Below are 15,028 nucleotides of genomic sequence, written 5' to 3' on the forward strand. Positions count from 1 at the left end.
AAATTCCATTTAATCCTTTCATATTATAGCAGACAGGCCGACAAGTGCCCGCTGCTGTTCTCTAATAAACGACTGTGTTTCGATGGCCACTCGCTAGCACAGAATGCGCCCTGCCCGAGTTGAGGCTGCACGGTTTAGACTATTTCATTGATAATTTTATTATCGTATTTTTAATTTACTATTAGGACTGTGCAAAATGCTATTCTAATTTCAAATAAATATTATCAAAAAACGTTACATCATCAGAATGGAGTAAACTTCTATAGTTCCTTCAAGCACTAAATAATCAAACACTAATCACGATGCGAAATGTCTCATTTCAAAACGCAAACTATCATCCAACATATGCGGACATTCTGGGGCCATCTCGTAGTCGCGCTCTGATGATCTCAACTCCATTAGTTCACATCCTGCTGTCCATCACCAACAACATCTGGTCGCACGATATTTTAAAACATTTCCTGTCGTTAGAAACAACTCAGTGGCGCAGTCTTCAGCTTCTGACAAGTTAGGATATCTACAGATTAAAATTCATCAAAAATTAACAGTTTGGTTCTTTCCCTGAATTCAAAAATATGTGTAATACGTATACGTCCCTGGTACCACTGCCACTGTCAGCTGAAAGTGGCGTTTATTAATCTTCTTAGGATGGTACAGTACTACACCAAGTGAAGCAAAGCTCTCGCAGTGTTCTGTAACCCGCACTAAACAAGTCAAATCTGGGTCGACTCAGGATATTTTATTCGAAGTTAGAAGTAACAAACAGGTGGGAACAAAAGGCTGAATCTCGAAGGTTGAAGGAGGACAAGTTACCTAGGAGAGTAACCGGAGACCACGAGGATGGTTAGGCTCGGTTTTTAAAGATGTAACGATAACAGATGTGGAACTAAACAGAGCTAGTTAAATCACAGAGGCTTACAGGCTGAACACTGAAATGTTATGTAATTGTGCTGGTAGAGTATGTGTACCACCACGCACCACACACTGTCGTGGACATGTTGATGGTTAGAAGTTTCCTTCTTGCGTCTTGAACACTGATAGTATCAACATGGCCCAAATAGGCATCTGGGCCCACGGAGATGCGGAGAGCAGGTAATGTGTCTCCCCAGCGGTGTGAGCTGTAGCTCCGTCTTACTGCATCCATTGTCGCTGGAGGAGTAATATATATGACAAAAACGGCGCAAATCCCTCACAAATCCACCAAACTCTTTAAACAGCCACCGAACGGAATATCGGTCAAACTCGTGTTCGTCGTGGACAACGGTTTGGGGACTGTTCTTGGCCGCCCTCTTGAACCCGTATGACGAGACTCTTTGTTAAACCGCCCCTCGCACTGTTATTTAACATGAAGCAAACTCGGCTCGTTCTGACGCCTCACTCCGTATGACCGGAAATAATGTTCCTTCTCCTCTGTTGTGAAAACCATAACTGGAGAAGTCAACACAATATGGCATGCTGCTTAGGTCGTCCTTTTGGTTTCCAACCACCCACTCCAAACGTGTAACCCGTCTTCGCGATAGTATCGACTCCGTATGTGCAAACCATCGTAGACGACTCTCGCGCATTTTATCCAGCATCGGTACAGCATCACATTTTTCTCTGATGGTTTCACTGGAGATGTGACCCAGCTTAATGATGCCAGCTGTCCACCTCAGCATCTTCGTCTCCATGACGCTCAGTCGAGGCTCTACCTCAGTCGTAGTAGGTCAACATCGCAACCATACAGTGCAACATGTCGGATGAGTTCTGATTTGAGATTATCTTTCATGCTCCGGTCGCAAGTGTCGCCATTTCATCCAGGCTGCTGCTATCCCCTTCGATATGCCGCTTATCACCGATTGTATACAATAAATAAATATTGTGTTGCTTGGGAAATCGTGGACACTGTCGTAAATGCAGTACGAACTACCAGAGTGATTAAAACTCAATATATTTAATTGCCTAAAAGTTACAAGGATGACTTTCAAAAAATGTTAAAATATAGCTAGTATGGACAAATTCCTGAGGGAAAAAAACTTTTTTGAGAGTCCATGTTAATAGGAAAAATCATTTTCAAATACGCTTGGAAGTCTTTAATGCAGGTACCAGTCTTGAATCAAGATCCAAACTGTGGCGGCAATTTGATTTTTAAATGTTTTTTTTTATGCTGATAAACTGAGGGATAAAGACATTGACATTGGGCTACCCTCCTTAAACTAAAAAATCTGTTAATGGCAGTGGCGAAGCTATTAGTTAATTAATGGGTAGGCAGTAAATATTACCTTAAAGTTTCTTGTACAGTAGTTCCAAACGTCGAGTTGTCTTGGTTGCAAAATGGTCAATCACTCGGTCCTTCAATACTTCATCACTCACCAATTTCTTCACAAGCATTTTCTCGATAGAAATGGTACGAAGACTGCCAAGTCTTTAATTGTACATTGAATTACGCAAGTATGCTTTTATCCTCTTCAGAGACTCCCTTCAGTGGTCACAGGAAATGTTAATATTAAAGGAATCAATTTTGACATTTCCACAACCGGGCGAGTTGGCCGTGCGGTTAGAAGCGCGCAGCTGTGAGCTCGCATCCGGGAGATAGTGGGTTCGAACCCCACTGTCGGCAGCCCTGAAGATGGATTTCCGTGGTTTCCCACTTTCACACCAGGCAAATCTACCTTAATTAAGGCCACGGCCGCTTTCTTCCCATTCCTTGGCCTTTCCTGTCCCATCGTCGCCATAAGACCTATCTGTGTCGGTGCGACGTAAAACAAATAGCAATAATAATAATAATAATAATAATAATAATAATAATAATAATAATAATAATAATAATAATAATAATAATAAGACATTTCCACATACACTGGTTCGAGGTCATTGAGGACAATGTAATGTAAAAGTTTTGGGGAACAAATGTTTTTCTATATCGAAATAAATCATAATCAATTCACTTTCTAGTCTTTTCCTATTAAAACAGCGGTAAATGTTCATAAGACTGTTCAGTTTAATAGCAGGGAAGCTCTCTTTGTAAACTATGAACTGAGTTGGATCCAACAACTCAAACTGGATGCTTTCAAAACCGCCAAACCGTATTTCCATTTGCATAATTAAAGTGTCAAGAACTGCATATGTTAACATTTTGAGCTTTTGGAATGTCCTGTCGTCTACATTTATCTCGTTATTTATTTTGCGACATTTTACAACGCAAGACGATACTGTATATTCTGATCGCAGGACCTTGAGGATACAGTGGTTTTTCTAATTTCAGTATTGCACAGAATTACCATCAGGTGTGCTTTTATGTTGCAGTAGAGCAACGATATGGTCTCTATAAACAAAAAATTATCTACAGAGACCGAGCAAATAAATGAATTGGGCCTTCTTGAGTTCGTTAAGCAACCCTACAGCAGAATTTTACGACTCACTGTCCCAACCCTCATCATTCTCTGCAATGTCTTCAAAAACCTGTCTTAGATCACCATAGTGTGAAAATATTGTGTGGACTGCTCTCGAGTGAAAGCTCCAACGGGTAGCGCATGCTTGTGGAAGTCTGAATCCTCTGGATTCCAGAGGATGAGCTCTTTTTGAGGATCTACTAAAAATGAATGAAACGCTGTCAGATAATGAATGAAGAGCCTGCGTGATATTATTGTCTCGTTTTACACAACTAACAGTCCATGTCTGAATTGTCACAAATACAGCCAATAATGCATGGATTGTCTACTAATTCAAAAGAAAAGCACACACTTAACAATAGGGTACTTCATTGTCACCTTCGCGCGGGGAGTTACTATGCTCTCAAATAGCAAGGAGGCTTGCCTCTCTGGGCTCTAGACCTTGCTGCGAGAGGAGTGCAGGCGGTAAACGTACCCTTCCTCCACCACCCCCCGCCATTCATAAGCTGACGGAAGGGAAATAAAACAAAAAGTCCTGGGTGAGACAAGTTAGAGACTGCCTCCCTGTCAGAACAAGTAGTCTGCTGTCTCCATCTAGCCGGGCGATGCTGTCATCATGTAGCACATATCAAAAAGAGATTATTGTTGATTCAACACAATAACAACAGCAGATACATTTGTTACAATAGTTATGTTTAATCGTATTTCTTAGGGTAGGCATTGCCTCAAATGACTCCAAGTAGTTTCGCCACTGGTTAATGGGACCCTTTGAAAGTACACAAAATACTATTTAAACTGTGTATGAAATACGCATATTTAACGGCATGTAGTTTCACCCAATGTGAGCGAGTTGGCCGTGCGGTCAGTTTTGCGGAGTTGTCAGCTTGCATTCGGGAGGTAGTTAATTCGAATCCCATCGTCGGCAGTCCTCAAGATGTCTTTCCGTGGTTTCCCCATTTTCTCACCATTCAAATGCTGGAACTGTGCCCTAATTAAGGCCAGGGCAGCTACCTTCCCATTTCTAGCCTTTACCCTCCCTGCGTAACGGAAAACCTTGGATGTGTTGGTGCGATATTAAACCATAAGTAAAAGAATTAATAAATGATCCAGAAATTGGATGAGTTGACATGGAGAGCACTCACCTAGGGCGCTACACTGGAGGATCTTGGTGCGATGCTCGGGCACGATACTCGACGCTGACGACGGCTGCGAAATGAAGCGGGGTGGCTGCACCGTTTCTGAAACAAAACATGAGACTTAAAATTAGGCGTTTATAATATACCGCGAAAATAAAACACACACGTGTGGTAGAGCAACTTACAGACGTGCATTGCTCTAACGTCAGAAATGTTCCAAACATGTGGTGTCTCGAATATGAGATCAGGGACAACTGGGACCTAATAATAATAATAATAATAATAATAATAATAATAATAATAATAATAATAATAATAATAATAATAATAATAATTTCCTCTTCTACCGCTTTCGCCACATCTATGAGATCGCGGGTACGAATTGCGTCACACACGCACACACACGTGCGTGGATATGGTCCTGTTTTACGACCGGATGCCCTTCCTGACGCCAACCATATATGGAGGGATGAAATCACTATTGCGTGTTTCTCTTGTGGTTGGTACTGTTGTGTGTTGTTTGAATAGGAAGAGCAAAGTGTTGGGACAAACACAAACACCGAGTCCCGGAGTCACAAGAATTAATCAGACGCCATTACAATCACTAACCCTGCCGGGAATTGAACCCAGGACCCTCTGAACAGAAGGCCTCGACGCTGACCATTCAGCCAGTGAGTCGGGAAATAATAATAATAATAATAATAATAATAATAATAATAATAATAATAATAATAGAGAAAGAAGAAAAGAGAAGGCGAATTCATAAGGAAACTCATAGGCGAGCAATACAGACTCTGAAATCACACAATACACTGTGGCATTAGAAAATCTGCGAGCTGTGCGGGAGATGGTGGCTTCGAAACCTGCTGTCGGCAGTCCTGAAAATAATTTTCCGTTGTTTCCCATTTTCGCACCACGCAAATCCTGCAGCAGTGGCTTGACTAAGGCCTCAGCCGCCATGTTCCCAATCCTAGCCCAGAACCACTGAAAGCGACATTATCATCGCTGGGTCGGCGGTTTTAATCTTCATCCCCCTGGCTTGGGGACTGGGCGTGTTGCCCACAGACCTCCATCATCCCTCTGCTGTTCTTCTTGTTTCCTATAGGAGCATGATATTTGGGGTGGGTTTTGATGTTTGCCCAGTACTGTGTTGTTCCTTCTCTCCTTTGTCCAGACGGTACCTGTCTTCCTCCTGAGAGATGTCCGGTCCTGTTCCTCCCAGTTCCTTCCATCAACCATAGTGACTTGGTCTTCCTCTTCTGCCAGCTGCTAGGCGCCCCTAGCTGGTCATTATTATTATTATTATTATTATTATTATTATTATTATTATTATTATTATTATTATTATTATTATTAACACATGGGTGACGGGCCCCGAGAAATCTCGGTTTTATTCACGACATTGTTTTCGGTCTTCCTGTGACATCTCTTGATCATATATTGAACTATTTCAAACTTGAACATTGAGTAGAATAAATCGTAGATGTGTATCTGCAACTTTCCTTTTATTCATGGCCTCTTTTATTCTTTGATTCAGTTTCAAAACGTCGACTTTCTTTCTGCCGGTTCAGTCAATGACAAGATGGAGCGCCCGCGGAATACGGTGTTAGCTGACGACGATAAAGAATTATATGCCGATGATCGTTCAAATGGATATAGTGATAATGAATTAGTGGAAACTGAATGTGAGAGTGATGGTGGAAGTGATATTCAAGCCTCTACACGCCGTAATTTACATAGTGTGTTTATTTATTCAAGTGACTCAGATGACGACAACGATGTAAACATTAATGATGTGTTGTTGAATTAACACGCATTTGCTTGCTTATCTTAGATATGTTGAAGTACTACTAGGGGCATTGGTGTAGTACTCATACCAACTTTAAAGATAAAATCTTGACTGGTTTAATATTTACGTACATTTTTATAATCGAGTGCACCCTAGTATGCTTAGTAGAAAGATGTCCGGTCCACAGGGCATGTGACAATCTCAAGCATCCGGTCAGCAATGTGTTAAGACAACCGTCTCCATACGGAGGTTGGCGATCTTGACAACGCACCACACAATCATTCATCGCAACGTTCGTAGCATCCCTTACCGGAGACCGCTTGGGAGAATAGAAACTGCGGAAAACAATTTTGCATTGTAATGAGCCAGTACTATGTGAATTTACAGGGATATCCTTGAGGATCTTGAAAGCAGTGGTTTCCCGTTGCCTTCTGCATCCTAATGCTCTTGACCAAAATTTGGTTCCTCCGCCTTGCCCCCGAGACAATAGTGTCCTAACCTATACCTGCTCATCCACACTTAGAGAGACTTGGAATAGGGGATCCCCTCATACTCGGTCCATTATTATTATTATTATTATTATTATTATTATTATTATTATTATTATTATTATTATTATTATTATTATTATTATTATTATTATTATTATTGTAGTCAAATGATGTTGAATGAAAATACAAATTCATTGAGGTTATCGTTGAAAAGGAAATGTGTTCGATCACATGAGAAGAGAAAGAGCTGGAAACGATTACCTACTGTACCAACATTCTTGTGAAATTGGTTTTATTTTCGTTTTAAAAACTTGTAGTTTGTTCACGAATATCCATATTCATTAAGAGCTTAAGAAATACGAGCAGACAAAACGAGTTTTACTGTCAACTGATTTCTTTGAACCGTGGATTCTGAATACGCAACTTGTAAACGGTAAAGTAAGGAAAGTACTGACCGCACTCTCGGATCCAACACATCCCCTTCTTATAGAGGTTCGCTTTATGTTGCCCTTGCTATTAACACAAGTCGGCATCAGGAATCGACCTCGCATTACACCAGTGAGTCACGAACAATGATATTTTTCTTGTATGTTCTCAGTTCACTGGTGAGCATGCTGAGTCGGAACAACAGCGAGAAGCAGACGGATGGACTCAGTCGCTCGGAACAGGGTAAGTGGTGCACGCTTTCTTCAGGAACTGACCAGGCGTTATTTTCCTAAACACTAGCTACCAGCCGTCTGCCGTTATCATTACAATCGCGTACCGCTCGGAAACGCATCTAGCTGCGTATGGCATATACATGAACAATAACAAGTAAGATATTTACAATATACAGTCAAGGTGATGTTCACAGGATATACAATAATTACCATGGCATATGATAATAATGAAATAAATTGTACGATATTAGGTTGTACAGGTTGCGCTTGAAATAATTAAAAAAGTCATCAGTTACACTCCGACCCTCTTAAAGTAATCCCATCACCGTGCTCAGACCATTTCGTTGTTAACACATCAGCTGAGCTCAGACCATTTCGTTGTTAACACATCAGCTGTGCTCAGACCATTTCGTTGTTAACACATCAGCTGGGCTCAGACCATTATTCGTTGTAAACACATCAGCTGGGCTCACACCATTATTCGTTGTTAACACATCAGCTGGGCTCACACCATTATTCGTTGTTAACACATCAGCTGAGCTCAGAGCATTATTCGTTGTTAACACATCAGCTGAGCTCAGAGCATTATTCGTTGTTAACACATCAGCTGAGCTCAGACCATTATTCGTTGTTAACACATCAGCTGTGCTCAGACCATTATTCGTTGTTAACACATCAGCTGTGCTCACACCATTTCACTGTTAACACATCAGCTCTACGCAGACCATTATTCGTTGTTAACACTTCAGCTGAGCTCGGACCATTATTCGTTGTTAACACATCAGCTGTGCTCACACCATTATTCGTTGTTAACACATCAGCTGTGCTCACACCATTATTCGTTGTTAACACATCAGCTGTGCTCACACCATTATTCGTTGTAAACACATCAGCTGAGCTCAGAGCATTATTCGTTGTTAACACATCAACTGAGCTCGGACCATTATTCGTTGTTAACACATCAGCTGAGCTCAGAGCATTATTCGTTGTTAACACATCAGCTGTGCTCAGACCATTTCACTGTTAACACTTCAGCTGAGCTCGGACCATTATTCGTTGTTAACACATCAGCTGTGCTCACACCATTATTCGTTGTTAACACATCAGCTGTGCTCAGACCATTATTCGTTGTTAACACATCAGCTGTGCTCAGACCATTATTCGTTGTTAACACATCAGCTGAGCTCAGAGCATTATTCGTTGTTAACACATCAGCTGTGCTCAGACCATTTCACTGTTAACACTTCAGCTGAGCTCGGACCATTATTCGTTGTTAACACATCAGCTGTGCTCACACCATTATTCGTTGTTAACACATCAGCTGTGCTCAGACCATTATTCGTTGTTAACACATCAGCTGTGCTCAGACCATTATTCGTTGTTAACACATCAGCTGTGCTCAGACCATTTCACTGTTAACACTTCAGCTGAGCTCGGACCATTATTCGTTGTTAACACATCAGCTGTGCTCACACCATTATTCGTTGTTAACACATCAGCTCTACGCACACCATTATTCGTTGTTAACACATCAGCTGTGCTCAGACCATTATTCGTTGTTAACACATCAGCTGTCCTCACACCATTATTCGTTGTTAACACATCAGCTGTGCTCAGACCATTTCACTGTTAACACATCAGCTCTACGCACACCATTATTCGTTGTTAACACATCAGCTGTGCTCACACCATTATTCGTTGTTAACACATCAGCTGTCCTCACACCATTATTCGTTGTTAACACATCAGCTGTGCTCAGACCATTTCACTGTTAACACATCAGCTCTACGCACACCATTATTCGTTGTTAACACATCAGCTGTGCTCACACCATTATTCGTTGTTAACACATCAGCTGTGCTCACACCATTATTCGTTGTTAACACATCAGCTGTGCTCACACCATTATTCGTTGTTAACACATCAGCTGTGCTCAGACCATTATTCGTTGTTAACACATCAGCTGTGCTCACACCATTATTCGTTGTTAACACATCAGCTGTGCTCACACCATTATTCGTTGTTAACACATCAGCTGTGCTCACACCATTATTCGTTGTTAACACATCAGCTGTGCTCACACCATTATTCGTTGTTAACACATCAGCTGTGCTCAGACCATTATTCGTTGTTAACACATCAGCTGTGCTCAGACCATTATTCGTTGTTAACACATCAGCTGTGCTCAGACCATTATTCGTTGTTAACACATCAGCTGTGCTCACACCATTATTCGTTGTTAACACTTCAGCTGAGCTCGGACCATTATTCGTTGTTAACACATCAGCTCTACGCACACCATTATTCGTTGTTAACACATCAGCTGTGCTCACACCATTATTCGTTGTTAACACATCAGCTGTCCTCACACCATTATTCGTTGTTAACACATCAGCTGTGCTCAGACCATTTCACTGTTAACACTTCAGCTGAGCTCGGACCATTATTCGTTGTTAACACATCAGCTCTACGCACACCATTATTCGTTGTTAACACATCAGCTGTGCTCACACCATTATTCGTTGTTAACACATCAGCTGTGCTCACACCATTATTCGTTGTTAACACATCAGCTGTGCTCAGACCATTTCACTGTTAACACATCAGCTCTACGCACACCATTATTCGTTGTTAACACATCAGCTGTGCTCAGACCATTATTCGTTGTTAACACATCAGCTGTGCTCAGACCATTATTCGTTGTTAACACATCAGCTGTGCTCAGACCATTATTCGTTGTTAACACATCAGCTGTGCTCAGACCATTATTCGTTGTTAACACATCAGCTGTGCTCACACCATTATTCGTTGTTAACACATCAGCTGTCCTCACACCATTATTCGTTGTTAACACATCAGCTGTGCTCAGACCATTTCACTGTTAACACATCAGCTCTACGCACACCATTATTCGTTGTTAACACATCAGCTGTGCTCACACCATTATTCGTTGTTAACACATCAGCTGTGCTCAGACCATTATTCGTTGTTAACACATCAGCTGTGCTCAGACCATTTCACTGTTAACACATCAGCTCTACGCAGACCATTATTCGTTGTTAACACATCAGCTGTGCTCACACCATTATTCGTTGTTAACACATCAGCTGTGCTCACACCATTATTCGTTGTTAACACATCAGCTGTGCTCACACCATTTCACTGTTAACACATCAGCTCTACGCAGACCATTATTCGTTGTTAACACATCAGCTGTGCTCACACCATTATTCGTTGTTAACACATCAGCTGTGCTCACACCATTATTCGTTGTTAACACATCAGCTGTGCTCACACCATTATTCGTTGTTAACACATCAGCTGTGCTCACACCATTATTCGTTGTTAACACATCAGCTGTGCTCACACCATTATTCGTTGTTAACACATCAGCTGTGCTCAGACCATTATTCGTTGTTAACACATCAGCTGTGCTCACACCATTATTCGTTGTTAACACATCAGCTGTGCTCACACCATTATTCGTTGTTAACACATCAGCTGTGCTCAGACCATTTCACTGTTAACACATCAGCTGTACTCACACCATTATTCGTTGTTAACACATCAGCTGAGCTCGGAGGATATTTATCGTCAATAAGTGGCAACATGCAGTGCTGGAGATGGTTTCTACAATTCAACCAGTCGACCTATAACTCAAGAGAGACTGCGAATTATTTATTTGGTAACTAACTTCATGAAGTTACTTCCACCCGAAATTTGGGCATCACATAGAATTACTTGTGAAATAACTACAAGGTCCTGTGCGGCGTTTCATAGAATTTTCACATAACTTTAACAGTGCACATTCACGAATGTACAATTTTGTAGACGCTGTCATTTAATTACATAAACTGAACGACATGGAAAATGCTAATAGAGTATACAAAATAAAAACAGGACAAACAGCGCGTTGAATAACCGAATTATCAACACAGACAAGGAAATATCAGTACAGTATATCTCCGCTAAAGCATTAGTTATTGTGTTATAAAGATTTATCAGTTCCAATTATGTTGTACATTCGACGCGGATCAAATTAATGGTACAATATTGTTTCAAACGGTATGAGAGGTACCAAATCACTAGTACGACTATTTTAGAAAACATTTTAACCATATCCGCTGGTAGCAAGGTGTCCAGAGTAAGGAGAATTTTGGTAGGAGGAAATCGAGCAACGAGTATAAGCCATGCGTTGCGATTAGATATAATTTTATCTTGAACACAACTGATGGATTCCCGGCAAAACGTCTGTTGATAATATCGCCCAAGCGTTCTGAGTTACTCAGTTTGTGCTATCATGATTACGGCTCGGAAGTTGAGGAAAAATCCTTTTTTCTCGAGTGTCCGGAGATGAGGCCCAACATAATTTATGTTCATTGTAGGCCAGAGAAGAGTCGGTTTTACTTGTCCTTTTTAGCCCTTAGAGGTCTTAACGGCTTTTCTTTTGCAACTTCACCTTTTTTGACTGCATTTCCACTGCCCATTCTCAGTTCGAATCATTAGTTCATCCATCGCCTCTTAAACATGTACTAACACATATCTGATCTGAAAAGATAGGAAATGAAGTGAGATTTAGTGTAAAAAGAACAGCCATATCAAACACTTGCTTCAAGTATGAACCCTAAACATTCGTTGATGTGGAGAGATGTGCTGTCTGAGAACAGACGATCCTTTACACCTGAGAACCTGGAGATGACTGTTGTGATATACTGCAAAGCCAACTGAGGTAAGGTTTCTGTAGCCCTGGTGTGGTTCAGCCAAATACGATTGCAGTTAGACTAATTTCAATTTCTTTCTTCAGGATGTTCATTGCGGATTCGAAACTGTCTGTTTCTAGAGCCTCGCGCAGTTTCTCTGAGTGAATGTCGACGACGTACCACTTGCACTAATTTAAGCCACGATGTCCTTGTTAGTACAGACACACACTTCACCCTCACACCGGCTGTTCTGCGAGGCTCAGGGAGTTTTTCATACCCTTCCCTTTCTTCTCTCGATACCTTCATTCTCGGCTCTCTTCTGTTTCACAAACCACAACAGTGAACACGCCGACAGCGTACGTCAAACGCTCGTCTCCTCGACACTGTTTCTTTCCTCTTACGCCAGTTCATCAGAACAGTTGGGTTACTTCTGATCTCCTCCAGCTTTACACATTTCAGCATTACAATTTGTAAGTTGTCTTGTAAGTAAACTACCAGTTACCCGCAGTTTCGCTCCCGTGGATTTCGTAATTCGATAAAAGTAATCGTCGCCCGGTACTGCACTAAGACATTATCTGAAAATCCCTAAAGTATAAAAACTCACCGAAAAACTGAGTTTCATGTACCCCAGAACCTCTCTGTATATCACGTTTGTAGTACCGCCTTTTGGGACGAAGACCCTGCGACATAGAACTGTCACATGTGAGAAACAGTCTTCTCTCAAGTCGAAAACAAAAATATATGTGTTTCTTTTGTTTATAAAGGAGATTTCAAACATAAAGTTTCACGTCTAACATTTTCAGTTTCTGAGATAGACTACTGTATATGTATCATAAAAATAAGTGAACTCTTTCTTCAATTCTTTTCACCCCACTTAAGTGGATTTTCCGAAAACAAAAATAATGCCTGTTTCTTTATTTTTAAAGGAGATTCTAAATACCAATTTTTACATCTGTAACACGTTAAGTTTTTGAGATATAGTCATTTTAAACATTTATCCCCTTTTCACTCCGGAATATGGAAAAATCCTCCCTTAGTGAGCACCTACACTGCAATATGGTTGTATCCCTATAATTTGATTTCTTTATGTCCAGAAGTTTTGGCTAGGCGATGATGAATCTGTCAGTCAGTCAGGATATGTTATTTTATGTATATAGATTAGGTCTGAAGGATGAACATTCTCGCTGTTAGTAGAATTATGATTTACTATAAACATGACAACTATTCAGATTTTTTTCTCTTTACAGGTGGAGGATTGCCCTGATAGTTCTCCAATCATTCAAGGAAGTTAACAGAAGGAATCGTTTAACTTCTTACAGAACGATCACATTTTTTCGCTATGCTATGTACAGATAATGTTATACATAGAATGGCCTAATACATGGTACAGTAATCCAGCACTTTTTAATGAAAAGCTATTATTCTCTCAAAGATTGAATGAAACGATAAGGCATACCTTTCACGCATTTGCGTCAAGCACTTTTATTTCCAACCCCCCATCTCGACAGTATTACGTATACGACGTCTCTTTCTTTGGACAACACCTCGTGTTTACGCCTCATTATCAGAACATTAACAGTATTGCTGACTGGCGATGGCTACCGTCTGAAAAGTAAAGGAAAGGTGTAAAACTGTCAAGTCCGTGAACTTCCAACATGTACTAGCGACCGTAAAGTAACGGTTCGGTGCTTAGCAAGCTTTATAATGATAAAAACTACATTAAAGCGCAAACCTTGTTCTTGCTGCACTAAAATTTAGGTAAAAAGCAAAGTCATCTCCGTACAGGCCATGAAGGCCCTTGAGGGGTGAAAGGTAAAGCCTTCCACTATTCGTAACCTCGGCACTTGATGGGGTAGAGTGGTTAGCTCTACGCCCGGCCGCCTCTGCCCCCAGGAATTAACCTGGTACTCATTTTTGGTGCAGGCTGAGTGAACCTCAGGGCAATATGCACCTCCGGAAGTGGAAATCTCATTTCTTAAATGTTACGACTTCCTGACGGGGATTCGAACCCACGTCCTTCCGGGCGAACCGAGCACGCCTTTAGAGCCTCGGCCAGGCAGCCCCTACTAAAATTTAGGTGGTAAAAAAATTGAGTTACTTTTACTACAGCAATTGAGGGTTGAACCAGAGTATTTCAAACAAATGTGACCAGGTGAGTTGGCCGTGCGGTTAGGGGCGCGCAGCTCTGAGCTTGCATCCGGGAGATAGTGGGTTCGAACTCCACTGTCGGCAGCCCTGAAGATGGTTTTCCGTGGTTTCCCATGTTCACACCAGGCAGATGCTGGGGCTGTACCTTAATTAAGGCCACGTCCGCTTCCTTCCTATTCTTAGTACTTTCCTGTCCCGTCGTCGTCATAAGACCTATCTGTGTCGGTGCGACGTAAAGCAAACAGCAAGCAAACAAATGTGGATATGGACGGGACAGCTCTTATGACTTGGTAAAAGATAGATTATCGCCGCAGATGGCAGAATATACCCATCATTTGTGCCAGCTCGGCTTCTAAGACTGGGAATGACTTTCCTCGTCTCATTTCTTACGAACACTATTTCGTTAATTTTGAACGTCGTTCTTTACAAATTTCGTATCAGTCTCGCCGAAAGTGTTTCTGCAATACTGTACCAACTATCCTACATTTCTATTCAGGTATTTTGGCTTTATCTTCCGTAGGCATGGGCATGTTTCATATGATAGTGTAATAGTAAAAACACGGAGAAACATGGGTCTGTTTCTTTCCCGTCCTAGTATACGTAGATGATGTACACTGGTTGCCATGGTTACCGTGGTGTCCACGGTAATTCTAGATCGACATAACCATGTTACAGTTGAGTACCGTATCCGCAAGTCAAAGCTGTCCACTGGAGCGAATATCCCGCCTTATTCA

At 41.3% G+C, this 15,028-nt stretch overlaps 1 protein-coding gene across 2 annotated transcripts in view; it reads right to left on the minus strand.

Annotated features, from left to right (window-relative positions):
- The window catches only part of sdk (sidekick cell adhesion molecule), a 608,204-nt gene that overhangs the window by 232,463 nt on the left and 360,713 nt on the right, over nucleotides 1-15,028 (minus strand). For both annotated transcript variants that reach the window (XM_067157341.2, XM_067157340.2), the window contains exon 2: nucleotides 4,514-4,609. In XM_067157341.2, coding sequence (XP_067013442.2) covers nucleotides 4,514-4,609 — 96 coding nt within the window. The remainder of the gene's footprint in view (nucleotides 1-4,513; nucleotides 4,610-15,028) is intronic.

The sequence above is a fragment of the Anabrus simplex genome, chromosome 13 (genome assembly GCF_040414725.1).
Source record: "Anabrus simplex isolate iqAnaSimp1 chromosome 13, ASM4041472v1, whole genome shotgun sequence".
In the NCBI taxonomy this organism is placed as follows: domain Eukaryota; kingdom Metazoa; phylum Arthropoda; class Insecta; order Orthoptera; family Tettigoniidae; genus Anabrus; species Anabrus simplex.